We start from the raw sequence: 22,162 nt of genomic DNA, 5'->3' as shown, positions 1-22,162 counted from the left end.
GCACGAAGAACTGAATACTGAAGACCTCAACAACAGTATTAAACATTGAAACTTTTTTCTTGTATTTGATGATGCTTGGCTGGAATAGCCTGGGAATTAAATAATAATGTGCGTTCAAAAAGTTTCCATTTTAGGGCTTTGCTGCAGCATATATGCAACACATCACAACTGTAATGTGCATATATGAGCACCAGCTTGTGGGGAAGACATTATTGTGGTACTTGTGTCTTTCCCACATGCGTACAGTAAATGCGGAAATGTAAAATATTGCAATGCTATTATCGGATGTGATCAAAGGATCAGTGTACTGTTATACTTTTCTTGGCTGCCAAATGTCAAACCCCAGTAGACATTTATCAGAAAATGAAGGATGTGTATGGGACAGCATCTCTCTCAGATACCAACATTGTGAACTGGTGCACCAAGTTTATGCTGGTTGTGCTTCAACACAAGACACTGGTCGATCTGGGAGGCCAGCAGAAGTTACTCCAACTCAAGCGAGAGACACTTGAGCACCCCCTATAATCCTGAACTCTTCCCCTGTTATTATCACACCTATGACCTTTAAAATGTTTTACCAAACAGGTACCTTCAACCTGGTGCATCGATGGTATGATAGCCTACTGCTCATGGCAATTTTACCTGATTGGCAGACTGATTCTGGACTGCACGGACTTCAAACAGGAATTTTTTGATTGCCCCATATATTTGTTTTATTATTTACATCTTTTTATGTCTGTGGCAATTTTTGGTTTACTCTGGAAATGAAATTTATTTAAATTTTTCCTGTTTACAAGCGGACCATTTCACCAAGAATGTGTGGAATGGAAAAGAAGTATAAGCACTTGAATTGTTTTGTAAAATATATATTCTGTGTTAAGTTTTTCTTAGATATTCTACAGTCATAATCTCCTCACTTTAACTGCTAGTTATGTGGATAAGACCCTCTATATCTTGCTTGATTGTCTTCAAATCCTTTCTCTTGTCATCCTACAGTCTCATGTAAGATGAAGGACAGATTTATTTTACACTGGTGCTTGTTTTTGCAGGAAGAATGAGCTACGATGAACCGAGAAAAACGGCATAAGTCAAAGGAAGAAACTGATGCTGTTTCTGCAAAGAGGCGGAGGACAAATTATGAGGCAAATGGAGCCGATTGCAGTGATGATGGATACGAAAGCAACGTTTCCCAACAGTCTCAGAGCATTCAGAAGGTTACAATAAAAAATAAATTTTATTTTAAAGTGTCGCTGTTGTTACTCAAACATCATCAAAATATTTAAATTTTACATAAAAATAGACATAAATGTGGATCTTACATACTGATTTTCCATTTTTTACTGATTTTACTGGGACTGATGACCTCGCTGTTTGGTCGTCTCCCCCAACTCAACCAACCAACCATTTTACTGCGAGATACTACCAGATAACAACAGGAAAGTGATTCTTAATTTCTTCCCTACCATTAAAAGTAAGGAGTGTTCAGGCCAAAAAGTGTTAGCATTTTAAGTAAATAAAGTCAGATATTTTAAGCAGTTGAATGATTAATGATTTGGTTAGAAGTGGGTCTTTCCTATTGAGCCAGTTGTTTCATAAATCTTAATTGTTTGATGGCTGTGCAATAGTTAAGAATTGCACTATACTCTCTATGCCACTAGTGAGAGAGCAATGTGTGATGCCTTCAATGACTCCTGTAGTAGGATATTGTCAAATGACATTTCACAAAATCCAAAGAAATTCTGGTCGTATGTAAAGGCTGTTAGTTGCATCAAAGTTAATGTCCAGTCCCTAGTGAATGAGACAGAAACTGAAATTGAGGATCTCAAAGCAAAAGCTGAAATGCTGAATTCCATTTTCAAATGTTCCTTTACAAAGAAAAACCCAGGAGAATAGCCTGAATTTAATCCTTGTACCACTGAAAAGATGAATGAAATAAGTACTATTGTCAGTGGTGTTGAGAAACAGCAGAAATCTTTAAAATTGAACAAAGCTCCAGGCCCTAATGGAATCACAGTCAGATTCTACACTGAATTTGTGACTGAGTTAGCCCCTCTTCTCACTGTACTTATCGTAGATCCCTCAAACAAAAAAACTGTGCCCAGTTCTTGAAAAAAGGCACAGGTCACATATGTCTACACGAAGGGTAGTGGAAGTGATCCACAAAACTAGCGTCCAATATCCTTGAGATCGACTTGTTGTAGAATCCTAGAACATATTCTGAGCTCGAACATAGTGAACAGAATGACCTCTCAATGCCAACAGAATGACCTCCTCAGTGCCAACCAGCATGATTTTCAAAAACATCGATCATGTGAAACCCAACTTGTGCTTGTCTCGCATGTCATACTAAAAGCTTTGGATCAACACAGCCGGGTAGATGCAGTGTTCCTTGATTTCTGAAAAGCATTTGACTCAGTACCACACCTGCTTATTGTCAAAAGTATGAACATATGAGGTATCAAATGAAACTTGTGACTGGATTGAGGACTTTTTGGTAGGCAGGACACAGTCTGTTATCTTGGATGGAGAGTCATCGTCAGATGTTGAAGTAATTTTGAGTGTGCCCCAGGGAAGTGTGTTGAGACCTTTGCTGATCATGTTGTAAATTAATGACCTTGCAGACATTAGTAATAGTAAAATCAGGCTTTTTGCAGATGATACAGTTATATAATGAAATCCTAGAGAGAAACTGCAAAAGTTTTCAGTCAGATATTGATAAGATTTCAACATGCCGAGAGATTAACAACTTGCTCTAAATGTTCAGAAATTTAAAATTGTGCACTTCAAAAAACAAAAAAAACCTAGTATCGTATGACTACAATATCAATGAGTCACTGTTGGAACCGACCAACTCATACTAATACCTGTGTGTAAAACTTTGTAAGGATATGAAATGGAATGATCACATAGGTTCAGTTGTGGGTAAAGCAGGTGGTAGACTTCATTTTACTGTAGAATACTGGGGAAGTGCAGTTAGTCTACTAAAGAGATTGCTTACAGATCACTTGTGTGACCCATCCTAGAATATTGCTCAAGTGTGTGGGACCAATACCAGGGGTACTAACAGGGGATATTGAACATATACAGAGAATGGCAGCATGAATAGTCATAGGTTTGTTTTATGCGTATGAGAGTGTCACAGAGATACTGAAGGAACTGAAATGGTGGACTCTTGAAGACGGTTAACAGAGTTCCGAGAACGGGCTTTAAATGATTACTCTAGGGATATACTACAACACCCTACATATCGCTCACACGGGGATCGTGAGGATACGATTAGAACAATTACTGCTTGCACAGATGCATTCAAACAATCAATCTTCCTGTGCTCCATACATGAATGGAACAGGAAGAAACCATAATAACTGATAGAATGGGATGTACCCTCTGCCATGCACCTCACAGTGGTTTGCAGAGTATAGATGTTGATGTAGATGTAGTGTGTTACCCTTGTGCAAAGTGATAATGATCAGCAACATAGAAAATTTGAAATAAGAATGGGGACAGGAAACTATAACATATTGCAAAAATATGATGAGAGCCTGTGACCAAGCTGATCAACTCATTGCACATACAGGTTTTGTGTATATTAAAGTGAAGCTGTACAACCTACAATCTATGTACCATTTTTGTACCATTTTATTTGTTAGCACCTTGTTGGACACACCATTATGTCCTGAATGGGATATATGTGTGTAAAATGTGGCCAGCTTGTTAAGGAAACTGAATTTTGTCTTCATTATTGTAAATGTGAGCTAACTGTTCAGACAATCTATCTAGATCTACATCTTCTCTCTGCAAACCCCTGTGGCAGAGAGTACACCCCATTGGATCAGTTATTAGTAGGGACTGGAAAAATTTGTTAAGCTATAAGGTGCTTGAATAATGCAATTTTTTTTAAAGGAAATAACACGAATTTAGCTGTTTTTAAGGAAGTAACGCGAATTTGGTGGTTTAAGGAAGTAACACAAAATCGGCATTTTTCAACAGAATTTCTGTGTGTCCTTGTGAGAAGTGTCGTAAATCCAATGATGCTAGTGCATATTTAATGTTGGAATGTTCCATGTTCAACTGTCGCACTACTTTTTGCAGTCGTGATGTCATTAGTGGCCTTTCGACTATCGACTTTTGTGAGCGTGTATGAATGACCACTGTACGAATTTGGATTATTTATTTCTTTTGTATTGTTTGTGCTGCAGTGGCACAATGAAAATCTGTCGCAAGCACATCACAATGCCAAAGCCTACAGTAACTGCTGATGAAAGGGTGCGAGAATTTGAAATCGATGGTTTACATACTCCCAGTAAGTTAACAGTGTTTTGTAAATTCTGCAATATCAGAATTTCATGGGAGTGTAAAGATTCTATAGTGAAACATGTGCAGACTGAAAAACTTAAGGGCAACAAGTTGAAGTAGACGAGTTTGCCAATAAAGTGGCTGTCTACAATTAGCAGCAGCTTTGAAGGTGCAAAAAAGAAGAAGAGCGATTGTGAATATCTGGCCTAAAGGACTGTGGAAACATTTTGAAGGAAACATTCCACTCCACAAATTGGATACATCATTAATAAATAATTTTTTTGCATTTTTTAAAATATATGTATCACTCTACACCATTCTGGCCAAGCACAGCAACAGCATACAAATGTTAAAAATTGAAATAATAGTGTCTGTTGCAGATACTTTATTGATGATGCATTTCACACTTCTAGCGCATCTTCAGATCATTCATGAGCTGCGGAGACTGGTTTCTGTGGTCTCCACAGCTCAAGAATTATATGAAGGAGCGTGAAACATGTCATCAATGAAATATCTGCAACATGCTGTTATTTTCTTTTTTACCTTTGGTATTTGTTTTTAAATAATTATTTGTGTCAAAATTTGTTGTTAAAATAATTTTTCTCTACACTTCTCTCATTTTTGGCCCACCCTGCCTTAGGAATAGTTCCATTTTCAATATAGCATTGAAAAATGGTTAAGTATGACGAAAATAGATAACCTATAATAGGAAAAGATTGCCTGAAAATAACCAGAAAATAACACCGCTAAATAACACCGAAAAGTGTAAAAAAATGTCACCAATTGGCCATAAAATAACACAGATTTTTTTCCTCTCCCTAGTTATTAAGGTTTCTTCTCATTCCATTCACACAAGGAGCACAGGAAGACTGCTTGTTAAAAATGGCTCTGTGGTTGCTGTAATTAATGTAACCTTGTCATCACAATCCCTATGTGACATATACATAGAGGGTTTTAGTATATTCATAGAGTCATTTAAAGCCAATTCTTGAAACTCTGTAAGTAGGTTTTCTCGTGATAGTTTGTGTTTATCTTCAAGTATTTGCCAATTCAGTTTCTTCAGCATCTCCATGACACACTGCCATGAATTAGTTAAATCCATGACCACTCTTACTGCACTTGTATATGTTCAATGTGCTTTGTTAGTCCTATTTGGTACAGGTCCCAACACTTGCACAATATTCCAGAATGGGCCACACAAGTGATTTGTAAGCAGTCCCCTTTGTAGGCTGACCATGTTACTTCGGTATTTTACCAGAAATCAGCCATCTTTGTAGACTCATTGCGAATCCATTAGTCTACCATCTGCTCTATACACGACTGAGTCTATTTGATCATTCCATTTCATATCCTTACGAAATGTTACGTCCATATAGTTGTTTGAGTTGACTTATTCTAACTGTGGCTCATTGATGTTATACAATGCCATGTTTCTTCATTTTGTAAAGTACACAATTTTACATTTCTGAATATTTTAAGCTAGTTGCCAATCTTTGCATCACTTTGAAATCTTATCAAGAGCTGACAGAATATTTATGCAGCTTCTTTTGGGCAGCACTTCATTACAGATAAGTCATTTGCAAAAAGTCTGAGGTTACTATTAATATTGTCCACAAGGTCATTAGTTCATAGCTTGAACAGCAATGGTTCCAACACACTTGCCGAGGGCAATTCTGAAGTTACTTATAATTCTGATGATAACTCTCCATCCAAGTACATGCTGCGTTGTCCCTACCAAAAAGTCCTTAGTCTAGTCACAAATCTTACTTTGCTCATACTTTTGACATTAAGCATAGACGTGGTACTGAGTCAAATGCTTTTCAGAAATCGGGAATACTGCATTTTCCCGACTGCCTTGATCCAAAGCTTTCAGTATGTGATGTGAGAAAAGTGGAAGTTAGGTTTCACACGGTCGATGTTTTTGAAATCTATACTGAATGATACGGAGGTCATTCTGTTCGAGGTACTTCGTTTGTTTGAGCTCAGAAAATATTATAAGATTCTACAACAAATTGATGTCGGGGATATTGGGTGTGAGTTTTGTGGGTTGTTTATACTACCCTTGTTGTAAATGGGTGTGACCTGTGCTTTCTTAACCGACTGTTGTTAGAAAAGGGGCTGAATCAGTATAGAATCTGATAGAGATTCCATCAGACCATGGGGCTCTTTTCAGTTTAAATGATGTCAGCTGTTTCTCAACAACAAACACTTTTTTCACTCATCTTTTCAGTGGTACAAAGATTAAATTGGGGCAATTCTCTTGGATTTTCCTTCATAAAGGAACATTTGAAAACCGAGTTAAGCATTTCAGCTTTTGCTTATATTCCCTCAGTTTTAGTTCCTGTCTCAACAATGTAGTATAGAGAGCGTAGTCAAGAAGATATAGAAGATTAAGGATACAAGACAAATATCACTTTAAGATTTGAGAAAGATATAAATGACAGGTACTGCCCATGTTCATTTCATTGAGATAAATTGCATCTCAAGAAGGCATTCACTGTTTTAAGCCTCAGTGACTCAAACCATCACAAACACTGTTATCAGCAAGTGCATTTGTGAGGGGCAAACTTAGGGTAAATAACTTGCCTCCTCCAGATCATTAGCAAAGATTAGAAGAAAGTGTACATCACAGGCCCCAAGCTCATCCCATCAGGCAAAACAAAAACGGTCAAACTATATGTCCCAATCATCAAATCACCACTACCTTCACCCAAGAAGAACCTAGTGATAAAAAAATGAAACTACTACAATAATGATTTTAAAGCTTTCAGGCTACACTGCTGTCATCTCGTGTAGTAAACCTTATAAAATTACAGTACAGGTAATGTGAATACTGTAGTCTACTCCAAGCAGCTGCATTCCATCTCATGAACATTGCACCCATTGGCTCTCAGTAGGCTCTATGCTTATTCTTTGTCTATGTGGATTATCATGCTCATGATGTGCTGTACGGCTTTGATACCACGAGTCCCTTTGATCAAGCTGTTGAATGTCTTTTTTTTTTGCAGCAGAACACTCATCTGAACAGTGGGTAAAGCACGAACTTCAACTATACTACAGGATCCTTTGCTGCAACCAAGTGTTTGTTAAGATCTGCTAACCTCACAGCAATTCTCAGAGGGAAACCTGCTATCTAGTGGAGTGAGAGTTGTCACTCTGCAATTGACAGGTGTGAGGCTAAGTGAAGGTTCAGGTATAGACTAACTGCTGAGAGCCTCTCCGCTATTCAGGTGGTGATAGGAAAATGTAGCCCCATAATGAAAGAGCAAGAATGATTGTGGCAGGAGTTCGTGAAACACACAAATTGTTCCACTGTAGCCTTGGTTTGCCAAGATAAGCTGTGCCACTATGTGATCGTATATGTGTGTGTGTGTGTGTGTGTGTGTGTGTGTGTGTGTGTGTGTGTGTGTGTGTGTGTGTGTGTGTGTGTGTGTGGCTTCTGGAAAAACTGGATGACACACACAGTGAAAGGTGGATTGAGACAACCAAGAACTTGAATTTCGAAAAGCCGAACGGACTGGCGTGAAGTCTATTGAAAAAGCTTTGGGGAAGCAGCCCATATATGTACAGCAGTATTCACACCAAATCAGATAGACCCCTGAATTTTTTTTCTTTCTAGAACACCACAAAATTGACAACATACATGTCAAATTAAAAAAGTAATGTAGTGGACTATGCAAAGAAGCACCATGTGACTCAAAATCTTCTGGTGATTTTGCCAGGAAAGAACTATTAACTGCTCTGACGCATCAAAACAGGTAAAGCACCCTGTTTTACTGGAATACACTGTGAGTTTCTCGTTTGGTGTGGCAAAACAACAAACATTCTAGCATCAGGAATCTTAATAGATGCTTTTAAAACTGCAAAGATAATTGTCATATTAAAAGCAGACAATCCATGCCACAAGCTAGAAAGCTACAGACTAATAGCTCCTTTAAGCTGCTACTACTAACTGCTGGAAAGGCTGTTCCTCAGCAGAACTGGTCTGAAAATTCCAAACCTCATACCCCCAGAGCAAGCTGGCCTTAGGCCAAATAGAAGCTGCACAGACCAAGTCTGTGGGTCTTATTAAAGCTTGTAAAAAGCTCACCACACATTTAGGGGTGGAGTCCAAAAATAAGAAATTAACATCAGTAGTGTTTGTAGACTTACAGCTGCCTACAATAATTTGTAAGAAGGGCCTTCTGTGCAAGCTGATTAATGTAGTCCCTTGCCACACAGTATTGAGGCTAATCAGTAGCATGTATCAGACATACTTTCAAGCTTTAAAACACAACAGTATAAGTAAACAGAAAATATGAACAATGTACTACTAAAAATATCAATGCTGGCGTCAACTTTATTCAGGCTTTACACCTCAGCTCTGCATAATATTGCTGCAAGGAAGTTTGGATGACCTAGCTTTAGCTGCTGAACATAAAAACTGTGAAGTCACAGAGACTGTATTAACAGAAGATGTATCGACACTGAATGGAGGCTTTTACCAAATATTGACTGAGACCAAAGCTAGTTGCTTTCACCTAAATAACATAGATACAAATTGTCAGTTGTAAATATCTTTTAATAACACAATACTCAAACACTGAAAACACCTCAAGTATCTAGAAGTGACAGACAGAACATTATCTTTCAGACAACAAATTGTAAATACTGTGCCCAAGATAAGAGCATGTAACAAAATTATCCAGAAGCTTAATGGCACTACATGGGGAGCTTCGGCCAGCACTAAGCCTGGTATTTTCTGTAGCCGATTACTGTGCGCTAGTCGGGTTGAATAGGGCTCACTCTAAAGATATAGACATCTAATTATGTACAGTGTTGAGGATGGTTACTGGGTGCAACAGGTCTACTCCACTATATTGGGTTCCAACACTCAGCCATATAGCTCAATTCCTTCTCTGCAAACAGAAAGCACTCATAAAGGAATACAAATAAATCAACAGTCCTGAACTGCCTACCCACCAGAGCAAATCCTGGCTGGCAGGAAATAAGTTACAGTTCTGAAACCCTCCTTGGCATCTTGCTCAACAGCTTGTTGGTGACAGCTTCAATCTTAGTGCTAAATCCTTGACATTGTGGAATGAAAATGCTACCTGTTATTTTTCTGACTTAATAGATCCATCAGAAATGACCAGTGGTTTTGCACTGCTTCATCATATATGGAAAAGTTTTAACAGAATTTTCCCAGGACATGGTATTTGTCCATAAAATCTATACATGCGGTGAACCTTTCAACACCAAGCTCTTAATGTAAAGCTCCAAGACAAGCCATCTTACCTTGTCTAGAATGTGAGCTGAGAGCTTACCCTGGTGATGCAGTGGAGATCTTCATTCCAACACACATGTGTCTTGATGGCTGCAACTAATCTGAGCTTGTAAAATTTACATTTTTGTTTTTACTTTTACATTAAATTTTGTGTGAAACCATGTATGCCATTCACTTAATAAATATACAAAGAAGATTGCTTATATCTTGCTGTTATGATGCAGATTGTTTTAATAGAAAAACTTCTTAGTAGGTATCCAGAGAATGAGGTGACTGATGTAGTAACATAGGATAGTTGTTCTTAATTTTAACAGCAATGTACTTCAAGCTCAGTCCCTGAGATGCTGTTTAACATGAGAAGTGATTAAAATTATTTTTTCATAATCCTTGGTAGATTCAGCATTGGTATAGCACTTCTCCTTTCTTTGAACTTTTGTATTGTTTGAATCTTTGTCATTAGTCCATGCTTCAGATTTTTTCATAATATTCAGACGACTAACTGCAACAAATCATCATTTGTTTTATGTGTACAAAAATATCAATATTTCACCTTTTGCATGCTTATGCTTGTAAAAAAAAAAAAACTGATTAAATTGACACTATAAATGCTTCATACATCATAACTTTGTCACTTTTTGCAAATAAAATATTTGTTTCCTCATTTTGAGGACTTAAAGACAAAAACAAGTGTCTAATGAAACAACAAGTTTACTGTTACCAGTCACAATTTATTTATTTCCCCAATGTGTTTCAGAGGTTTAAACCACTATTTATGTGGATTAATATGACATTCAGTGTCGTGGTACAACATTGGGGTAAAGTATGGCACTGTCTCCAGTTGTCACTGGTCATTTTTCTATTGTGTTACATTACATTCACCATTACACTTTAAACTGTGACTGGAAATGGTAAACATCTCATTCCATTTGGTATCAGTAACATTCACACTAAAGTGTAACAAAAAATGTTTGAATTTGCATGTTACTGTTGTGATCCACAGTGAGATACAAATTACAGCTAAAGTGCGCGTCATTTATGTTGGCGGCCGAGTTTAGGTTTGTTCTGCGCATCTGACGTCACAAAACACAGTCAGCCAATGAACAGAGAATGACGTTGCCAAATCTCAACTGCAGTGCATAGCATGGACGAGTGTCTTCAGTTTTAGAAACGTTCAGTCATAAATAAAGTAATAGAACAAAAGCAATGTCTTGATAGCAGACTTTCTTTTATAGAAAGTTTTGAAAAAGCATTCTTTATACCAATTGCTTCATATTCTATTAATTAATTAAACCAAACAAGCAATAAGACTCCTAATTCAGGCGATAGCAAGGAAAGGTGTTTGTATCAATCTCACGAACCGCTTTTTCGCAATAAAGAACAGCAGTAATTGTTTATTTCCTATTGCACTTCGACGAAGCGTGAGTAATTCATAATCATACCAACAGTGTTTGTCAGTATTTTGCGTGACGTGTTATAGTCCTCATGGCGTTCTGTAGTCAGACGAGCTGCGTTAGCGTAACGGTTAAGGTGTTGGGCTTCTACGCGAAAGGTTATGAGTTCAAATCTTGTGCGCTGCTTAATATTTTCATTATTTAAAAACAATATCAAAGTGCCTTACTTCACTAATTATATTCGTTTGAATGCAATTTTTTTTTAAATTTCTAGTGCTTTGTCTCTTCATTAACCCTTTCGCTGCTGCAGACACGTGCTCCCCGCATTCCGCGCTGTGCACGATTTTGTTATCACTGCACTGCTCGCCTATGCAGACACATGGTGTTCCCACTGCTTTGACACACTTATCATTCGATTTCACAAAAACTATTTGGCCCAAAAATTTGATTTTTACACGTCTTCTTGACTGATACCTTCCCCCCATAAATGACTTAATTTTGTTTCGATGTTCAACGCAGTTATTATGCAGCATTACATGTAGTAATTTTATATGAAATTTAGGTATCTTGTCCACATTTCATTCTCAACATTGTGGCAACTAAAATCGACCATACGGAAAGTATACTCTATGGACTTTTACCTCTGCAAACTCTTCAAAATTTCGTGCAATGGTTTACTATATTTAATGCTGCATAATAACTGCGTTGAACATCGAAACAAAATTAAGTCATTTATGGGGGGAAGGTATCAGTCAAGAAGACATGTAAAAATCTAATTTTTGTGCCAAATAGTTTTTGTGGAATCGAATGATAAGAGTGTCAAAGCAGTCGGAACACAATGTGTCTGCACAGGCGAGCAGTGCAGTTACAAAATCGTGCACAGCGCGGAATGCAGGGAGCACGTCTTTGTAGCAGCGAAAGGGTTAATGCAGCCGTGGTGGCTTTACTTCATGAACTGCACGCTCCCCCCTAAACGTAAGCTTGCGAACTATGCTATACTATGGCACTGCTTCTATTGGCGCGTGCGTCGTGTGCAACTGGCAATGCAGCAATCTCCCGCGTCTGGGCGGGCATGCGCGAGCCGCCAAGATAAAAGAATTGAACTATAGTACAACATGTTCAGTACAAGTCATTTACAGTGTTCTTATGGTTTTGTTCTACAATTATAATATTTAAATTATGATCACGTGGAATGAGAATAAGTGATATATCTTCTCACAGTCTTTCTTCCTTGAGTAATTGTGATGCTGTGACCGGTGCAGTGGTACACAAAACTTTTTTTGCTCCAATCGCCATTGTTCATTAAGAAACAGAATAACTATTTTATAATTATTCCTGAATTATAATTGGCAAAAATTCATGAAAGATGTTTTACGAACAGATATGTACTTCACATCGTTCATACAGCGAAGATAGCAGCACGATTGAAAATCATGTCACATTGCAAGGGTTTCTATGAGGATGGGATATGAGCTAATCTACAATGAAAGATTGGGATTTGACAAACAAAGGAGATATTACCCAGACACAGTGGAGCATTTTTTTTTTTTCCACCACCACTACCACCACCACCATCACCATCCAGCTCTCTGCTACTATCAAGTAATTATTAAAAAGAACACATAAGACTTCATTTTTATTATCAGTGAAATTTCCAACAGTCGTCAGTGTGAAGCTAGATTTGGCATTGTCCGCAGGATGTCATTGTGTCATGACAATATTTACCACTCTTATTGCATCACATCACTAGAACAGCTGGAAAGAAACCCTCTTCAATCTCTTTTATTTGATTCAAAGATGGGAATGTATCCCCCAACAAAGAAAGTAGCTATTTTAATTCCCCTTTTTAAACCTGGAGAGGACCATACAAATTTCCGTAGCTCTGGTACTGCACTGCGCTGTACAGAAAACCTTAAGGACTGTTTCCCGTCTCATGGAAAGGAGCTTTTTAATTCCCCTTTGTAAACTTGAAGAAGGCCATATAAATTTCTGTAGCTGTAGTACTGTCCCCCTCAATAACTATGTATGGAAGAACTTGGAAGGCATGACTAGATTTTTATGTGAATCTTACAAATCATCTGGCTAATTAATCACTTTTAACATGGGTTTCTGTCAGTGATACCCTAATCCTGCTCTACAACAAGCTGTTTTGGAGCAGGGAACATGCAATAGATATCTCCTTCGACCTGGTGAAGGGCTACTATACTAAAAGTAATTTGCTCATTATGGATTCAATTGCTGTAGACTATCAAAGACAGTTCCAAAGGAGATATGTATTCTGTGGTATCTTCTTTGCTGCTATGTATTAACAAGTGGTTTCTAGCCAATTCTTTGCCACTTTGAAAAAAATACACAGTATGAAATTCAGAATATATAAGAGGTTGCATCCCAGTATATAACAACAGGAAGATAGGTAGTGTCCATAGTGTTAAATTACTGGGATTATAACTTGATAATAAATTCAGTTAGGTGCGCATACCACAGAACTGTTGAAGCACCAAAACAAATTGTCATGTGCTATGTGAATGTTTTTGGATATACACGGATCAACCAGATCAATATGACCACTTACCTAATAGCAGGTATGTCCACCTTTGGTATGGATAACATTAGTGACACGTCATAGCATGGAAGCAACAAAGCCTTGTTAGGTCGCTGGAGGGAGCTTGCATCACATCTGCACACACAAGTCACTTTAATTCCTGTAAATTCCACAGAGGGGATGATGAGCTCTAATGCCATGTTCAGTCCCATCCCAGATGTGTTTGATTGGGTTCAGATCTGGTGAGTAGGGGGGCCAGCACATCAATTGGAAGTCGTCATTGTGTTCCTAGAAGCCACACAATCACACTCCTGGCCCTGTGACTTAGCTCCCATTATCTAGTTAAAAAATGCCACTGCCATTGGGAAATATGCTCACCATGAAGGGGTGTATGTGATCTGCAACCATTGTACGATACTCCTTAGTTGTCATGGCACCTTGCATGAGCTTTGCTGGCCTCGTGGATGCCCTTGTGAATGTTTCCCAGAGCATAATGGAGCTGCTGCCTGGTTGCTGCATCCTGCAGTACAGGTGTCAAAGAGCTGTTCCTGGGAAACGATAGATTTGCAATGCCCCTTCGGCATGATGCAGAAGGTATCAGAAATCGTCAGACCGTGCAATGCCCCACTGTGCAAACGTCCAGTGCTGATGGTCATGTGCCCATTTCAATCATAGTTGCTGATGTCATGGTGTTAATATCGGTACATGCGTGGGTCGTCAGCTGTGGAGGCCCATTGTTAGGAGTGTTCAGTGCACTGTGTGTTCAGACACAGTTCTGCCTTGCCCAGTATTAAAGTCTGATGTTAGTTCCGCCTGTCCTGTTTTGCAGTTTGCCCAGACTATGATGTCTGACATCTGTAATGAGGATTGGTCACCCAAACCCATGGCATCAGGATGTGGTTTCACATTGATTTCACCACATCTTGAAGACACTCACCACAGCACTCCTCGAACACCTGACAAGTCATGCAGTTTTCAAAATGCTTGTGCCAAGCCTCCAGGTCATCACAATCTGCCCTCAATCAAACTTAGATAGATCATGCACTTTCCACATTCTACACATGGACAGCACATTTGCTGATACTATATGCACCGTGTGTATGTCTGACTAACAGTCATTCCTCGCTAGGTGATGTTGCTATCGCCTGGACAGGTTTATATTGATAGTAGATCAGTGGTCGTAATGTTCTGGCTGATCAGTGTAGGTTTTACTTAAAAAATTGGTTAGTTACATTCATTACAAAATATGAAAGTCTTGTTGGAATTTAAATAATTTAAGGACTAGAGGTAAAAACTCACTGAATAGTAAATGCATACAAACAGATTTGTGTATGTGTATCTGTCTTGTTTTTGTGCATTTCTGTAATTCAGCACCTCTATTACTCGGTGAGTTTTGTTAGATTTACTCCTTAAATTATCATGTAATCTTGTTGTTATGACATGTTCTACACCCTTGAGGATATCCTCATAATGGATCAACGGAACAAAAAGTATGTCTAATGTATACTACATGGAAGTGTAATGTCCTCAGACAATTCCACATGTGTGGTTTCTGGGTCTGTATTCCTGGTTTTTATGGTGTTCTCTTTCCTGTTTTAATTTTAAGTATAGAATTGTTGATATAGTGCAAGTTATTTTATAGAAGAAGATGGTATTACTCAAAATAGTGAAGTAAGGGCAAAAAGTTTATTCATTAGTAGAGTGTTTGTGATAAAGAACACCATTTATTATTTCTTATATGTGGGCAATTTTTCAACATTCTCCTCTTCCTATGGCTTCTCAGCAACCTCACAGTTGTCATAATAAACTGTAATGATACTGGAGGTACAGGGGGAGAATATGAAATGAAACATTTGTTTGTCCTCTGTGCAATTTGTTTTTCATCTTCTGCAAAGCGGAATAAGGCACACCCTTTTAAATTCTGTGGCATTGCTTTGAAGGTGTGTACAAAACTGTGTTATGTGATCGGTTGGGGTAAGTGTACAAAGCATCTGTACCAACTCCTCTTGTTCAGAGCTGTGTACATAGACTGTACATCACTCAGTAATTCCATATGGTGTGATAGGGTAAGATGTATAATACTGAGCATTTGCTGTCACATCTTATCATTGTTTGCCTAACAATGGGATGTAATTTACAAAATTGCTTGCGACTAGTGACACATTTTAGGATTTGTGCAAATGGTTGTCTTTTAGAAATGAATGTGCCAAATGCAGTGGAATCTTGTTTGTGGCATTTATGAAGGGACCACAGGTTTTCACAGATTTTGAACATTATAAGCAGGAAAACATATTACTAAAAAGTAGCTGGTGTGGTAATGATTTTATTTTATTTTATTTTTTTTTTTTTCGTTGGTGAAACTACGAATTGAAAAGGTACCGTATTTGGGGTAATATGCAATCTCTTAATGCCACACTTCCTGACATGCTATCACAGTAAATTATAATTCAAAATACACTTTTTCAAGAATGCATTTGGAATATAACACCCAGAAACTTTCAAAATTACATATTAGTGTATAAGAAGCAAAAATGTGTGAAACACTGTGACATTGGCTAAATCAGATATGTCAGACAGTATACATCTGCCATCAGCCAATTGACACATCTACCATCAGCCAGTTTGAATGCAGGAAAGTCACAAAACGCAGGAGGTTAGCCTTTGTCGTCCAAAATACGAACCTGGCATGCTATGTAGAAAAAATAAAAATATGCTGTAATTGCAGATTTTATTGAACTTCTCAACACAAATGAATGTTGTTCATGTAGCATCTCTCCATTAGTGAATTTTTACTGGTAGTTCAATAGGGGTTGTTGTTTCACCAATCTATCGATACATCATACATCTTAGCCTAACTACACTGTAATACAATAAGAAACAATGAATAGTCCAGTCTTTATAAAGCATTGAAAAGTGCATCAGTAATTCCAAAAAGAAAGGATAAAACTAATCTGTTGCAAAAGGCGTTATTGCTAGTGACGTGTTTTGCATGGATGGGGTATGTTCAGATTATCTGCGAGTAGTAACAGAAATTTTTTGTTACTTGAAAGTACGCAAATCTATCTGGCACTGAAAACTTGTGATATTGAGCTAATGGTGAGGTATAAAAATTATTATACTTGCCTTAAAACAATAAAAGCTGTATTAGTCATATAATGGGGAACCTCATTAACACAAGATTGAAATGAAATACTCAATCATCAAGTTGGACCATAAGGACAGCCTAGAATAGCGAGATGACTAAAGCTATATTAAAAACGTTAAAAATTATTTTGAGCTTGAAATCAAGATAAAATCTGTGTGAGTGAAGGAATTATAATAAAATGAATGTAAACAATCAGCAAGCTGAAGTGGAAAGCAGTGCAGAGGTAGGAAGGTGATCAGAAACATGTAATACAACATGTGAACAGCCAGTGTAGTGAATCCATGTAAACACCAGAGGGAGTAAGTCACTAGGTGAACTAAGAGGGACTAGCGGGGTCTAAGAAAGTGCTGAGAGGTAGCACTCAGAGCAGAGCAGAAGTGCATACGCATACGAATAAATAAAGTAGAAATGGAAATGATGGAAATAAATACAAATAAAGTCATGAAGAATACAAAAATTGAATTTTATGTAGCCAGTGGTAATGATAAAGGTAAAACTGAAACTGTATAATACTTAAAAAAGAAGGGGGAATATATAAAAATGAGGGATATGAATATATAAGAAGAATATTATAAAGTAAGCAGAGTTAAATGTTCTTAGATTAGAGCCAATGGCAGCATAAGAAAGCAGTCTACTAACAGAGTAAAGATTTTAAAGCTGAAAGGAAAGGATGACCGGGAAAAAAGAAAGAGGGGAAGTTGGAGGGGGCAGGGGGAAATAAGGAATTAGAAAAATAGGATGGGGTGGGAGAAAGGTGGAGGATGAATCTGTAGGTAAAGGTAAATATGTTGAAAATAAGAATGTGCACGAAACTACACTCCTGGAAATGTAAAAAGGAACACATTGACACCGGTGTGTCAGACCCACCATACTTGCTCCGGAGACTGCGAGAGGGCTGTACAAGCAATGATCACACGCACAGCACAGCGGACACACCAGGAACCGCGGTGTTGGCCGTCGAATGGCGCTAGCTGCGCAGCATTTGTGCACTGCCGCCGTCAGTGTTAGCCAGTTTGCCGTGGCATACGGAGCTCCATCACAGTCTTTAACACTGGTAGCATGCCACGACAGCGTGGACGTGAACCGTATGTGCAGTTGACGGACTTTGAGCGAGGGCGTATAGTGGGCATGCGGGAGGCCGGGTGGACATACCGCCGAATTGCTCAACACGTGGGGCATGAGGTCTCCACAGTACATCGATGTTGTCGCCAGTGGTCGGCGGAAGGTGCACGTGCCCGTCGACCTGGGACCGGACCGCAGCGACGCATGGATGCACGCCAAGACCGTAGGATCCTACGCAGTGCCGTAGGGGACTGCACCGCCACTTCCCAGCAAATTAGGGACACTGTTGCTCCTGGGGTATCGGCGAGGACCATTCGCAACCGTCTCCATGAAGCTGGGCTACGGTCCCGCACACCGTTAGGCCGTCTTCCGCTCACGCCCCAACATTGTGCAGCCCGCCTCCAGTGGTGTCGCGACAGGCGTGAATGGAGGGACGAATGGAGACGTGTCGTCTTCAGCGATGAGAGTCGCTTCTGCCTTGGTGCCAATGATGGTCGTATGCGTGTTTGGCGCCGTGCAGGTGAGCGCCACAATCAGGACTGCATACGACCGAGGCACAGAGGGCCAACACCCGGCATCATGGTGTGGGGAGCGATCTCCTACACTGGCCGTACACCACTGGTGATCGTCGAGGGGACACTGAATAGTGCACGGTACATCCAAACTGTCATCGAACCCATCGTTCTACCATTCCTAGACCGGCAAGGGAACTTGCTGTTCCAACAGGACAATGCACGTCCGCATGTATCCCGTGCCACCCAACGTGCTCTAGAAGGTGTAAGTCAACTACCCTAGCCAGCAAGATCTCCAGATCTGTCCCCTGTTGAGCATGTTTGGGACTGGATGAAACGTCGTCTCACGCGGTCTGCACGTCCAGCACGAACGCTGGTCCAACTGAGGCGCCATGTGGAAATGGCATGGCAAACCGTTCCACAGGACTACATCCAGCATCTCTATGATCGTCTCCATGGGAGAATAGCAGCCTGCATTGCTGCGAAAGGTGGATATACACTGTACTAGTGCCGACATTGTGCATGCTCTGTTGCCTGTGTCTATGTGCCTGTGGTTCTGTCAGTGTGATCATGTGATGTATCTGACCCCAGGAATGTGTCAATAAAGTTTCCCCTTCCTGGGACAATGAATTCACGGTGTTCTTATTTCAATTTCCAGGAGTGTACAATGATCAGAGAAATTAGTGTACCCAAGAGGGCGGTTATTCAAATGTGGATAAAGCAGGCTCATTGTGTCATAAAAATTTGATTTGTAGTAACCAGTTGGTCATTGCAACTTAAATATTTAGAAATCTGAAGCAATTTAGTTATCTCAAACTGTTCCAGAATTGTTAGATTTTCAAATTTAAGGTCACAATGTAAAATCCAGAGGGAATCAGTAGTAGGTTCACAATGGCTGCAAGTAATGAAGTGCTCTGCAAATGAGGATTTGTTTTGTTGTGGTATACTTTTTGGTAAGTAGTTGCTCTTGAAATCTTTTTTTGACTGTATAACCATTTTGTTCGGTGCATATTCGGGGACATTTACTATAGATGAACTTATACACATGTGAGGTAGAGAATAAACTATTAGTTGGTTGTTCATTATGGACAAACAGGTACTGAATCCTATCATGGGTGGAGAAAGCGGCTCTAACATGATGCCCTTTGAGGAGGTTGGCTAATCTATACAGTATATCACCAAGGAAAGGGAGAGTAGCATAGCTGAATTCTGAAGGAGTGCTATAAGGACTGATAAACATAATTTATCCCTCAATCAAATGAAGATTTGAAATCATGAGCTCAGTTTACAGTGTAGGTTGCTGAACCCTTCCACAAGCACTCTTGTGCTGTTAATTTGGTTTTCATACAATGAATATGTCATCTACGTACCTACAGTAAAAGACGATTTTCCTGTTGGGGGGGGGGGGGGGGGCATTGCCGTTTGAGGTATTTTTGCTGTAATGTGTTGATGAAAATGTCTGCTGAACAGTTGGCTAAGCAGTACCCCATTGCTATTCCATCTTTTTGTTGATATGTTTATTATACACATCTCATCACTTATTATACACATCTCATCATCTCACCCCATTAAACACAAAAATAGCCATTTTTCGTCAATGATTCATCAAGTGTGTAACATCCCTTTACGCCCTAATTCATTAGAATGTAAAATAACTCATTTGAAACATATCGCTGAAGCTAATGGCTATAATGACAAAGTAGTGGACAAGCTATCTTGTCAAAAATCAGTAAATTTTAATAACACAATCAGTCCTCACAGTACTCTTTCCGAATTCAGCTTGTCACTGTAACTTTTCTGGGTGATGTATCATACAGACTAGCCATCCTCCTTAAAGGGCCTCTTGTTAGAGAATATTTCTCCACCCATGATTGGATTCAGTACCAGTTCGTCTCCAATGCAGGTGCGTATGAACTCATCTGTGCCCAGTGCCCATGAGCATACATCGAACAAACTGGTTGTGCTGTTCAAAATAAGATTTCAAGAGAAACTGCTTACAAAAAAGGACATAATAACAAAACAAATCCTACTTTGCAGAACACCTTTGTGCTAGCAGCAATTGTGAACTTACTCTGGATTCCCTTCAGATTGTACATTGTGAGCCTAAACTTAAAAATCTAACAATTCTGGACGTGTTAGAGGTAATTAAATTTCTGAAGCATTCTAAAAATTTAAGTTGCAATGACCAACAGCTTAAGAGACATCAAATTTTTATGACACTGTGATGCCTGCTTTTTTCACATTTGAATAATTGCCCATTTCTTGGGTGTACTAATTTCTCCACTCACTGTTGCTTTGTACACATTCTTATTTTTATCTTTCTTACCCCCCCCCCCCTTCCCCCCTCCCTCAACCTCATCTCATCCCATCCCTTTTGTCCAGTTCCTTATTTCCTTCCATTCTGTATTTCCTCCCCCATTCACATTGCTACCACTCTTCACTTTCTTAGATCTTGCTTGTCCCTCTTAACTTACCTAGTGATCCACTCAGTCTGGTGTTCACGTGGATACACTGTGTTGTCTTCTTACATGTTATACTATATGTTTGTGATCATCTTCCTATCTCTGCACCACTTTCCTCTTCATCTTGGCGAGTGTTTATTCTTGTTTTATTCTTATTTCTTACCTCAATAAAATTTTATAGTGATTTTGAACTCAATATAAATTTGAATGTTTTTAGTTAACTCTACTCATCTTGTTATTCTGGGCTGCCCTCCTGGTCCAAACTTGACGATTTCATATTTTATTATTGAGGCTTCCCTTTATCTGACTAATGTGGCTCTTGCTATTTTAAGGCAAGTATGATAATTTTCATGTCCCACCCCTAGCTCAATATTGCTACTAAATAGGCTCGCGTACTTTCATGTAACAAAAACAGTTTTGTTATTACTGCCAGGTAATCTGAAGATGCGCCAACTACACAAAATGCATAATTATCAATAAAGCCTTTTGCAAAAGAGACTTTTTTTCATTTTGGAATAATTAATTGCTGTTGCTGCACTAGGATCATGGAGTGGAGTGATGGTTATCAATAGTTGACTATTTCTTTTGCCCAAATTGTAATATTGTTCATCCATCTTAGTTAATATATTCATCACGTCTTTATTGACTTCAAAACTCATCACACATTGCTTAACTGTGTCCATTAGTTCAATAGATTTTCATGTTGTAGGAAATGGCAAAGGTTCTGGTTCATCCTTGCCTTCACTTTCTTCTTGTTTTCTGCCATATTTTCCTGCTAGACTTTTATCAGTTATCATGGACTGACAGACAGCCACACCTTTGTCACTTCCAGCATAAGCATAGCCTTCTTGAAGCAGTGCTTTCTTGCATGGAATCCCAGGTATTTCTTACAAAATACATACTATCCAAGATTGTCACCATTCTCAATGTAGTATGAGGCAAGAAAGTCTTTTCTGTATAAGAATTTTCCTGTATTTTTGTTTCAGGCATTTTTTTAACATCTTTGTTGAGTGGCTGAATGTGATTTGTGTTACAAAGATTGGCTGTATCTTGGGGATACGCTGCACACTGGTCAATAAACAATTCGCTGCACACTGCTCAATAAACTGGATGTTTTTCATATTTCTAACATCCAACCTTGCATCCTAGGCATACAAGAATTGTTTGAATTTGGTTGCTGTTACCTATGCTTTCTCAGTAGACTTACATTCACATGGAAATGCCTGTACATTTTTAAAGCTTTGTGGATACTTCACCTTTCCAATTATTAATGGCATCAATTTTTCTGTTGCACTTTCATTACAACATAATAAGACAGTTAGTCTCTATTTACTAAATTTCCACCATGGCCTTTCTCTCCTCTGAACTCAAGAGTTTTCTCAGGGAGAAAATAAAAAATTAACCAGTTTCATCTGCATTAAAAACATCATTGGGATTGTATCTTTGTATGATTTGTGGAGGAGTATTTCCCACCACTCAACAGTAT

General features: G+C 38.8%; 1 protein-coding gene across 3 annotated transcripts in view; it reads left to right on the top strand.

Annotated features, from left to right (window-relative positions):
• Positions 1-22,162, top strand: part of LOC126262383 (structural maintenance of chromosomes protein 6) — a 200,027-nt gene that overhangs the window by 18,975 nt on the left and 158,890 nt on the right. For all 3 annotated transcript variants that reach the window (XM_049958980.1, XM_049958981.1, XM_049958982.1), the window contains one exon: positions 1,050-1,214. In XM_049958980.1, the coding sequence (XP_049814937.1) occupies positions 1,065-1,214 (150 nt within the window). In that variant the 5' untranslated portion in view covers positions 1,050-1,064. The remainder of the gene's footprint in view (positions 1-1,049; positions 1,215-22,162) is intronic.

This window comes from Schistocerca nitens, chromosome 6, assembly GCF_023898315.1.
Source record: "Schistocerca nitens isolate TAMUIC-IGC-003100 chromosome 6, iqSchNite1.1, whole genome shotgun sequence".
Taxonomy (NCBI): domain Eukaryota; kingdom Metazoa; phylum Arthropoda; class Insecta; order Orthoptera; family Acrididae; genus Schistocerca; species Schistocerca nitens.
The sequence above is the reverse complement of the archived record's forward strand: the minus strand, read 5'-3'. Positions and strand labels throughout refer to the sequence as shown.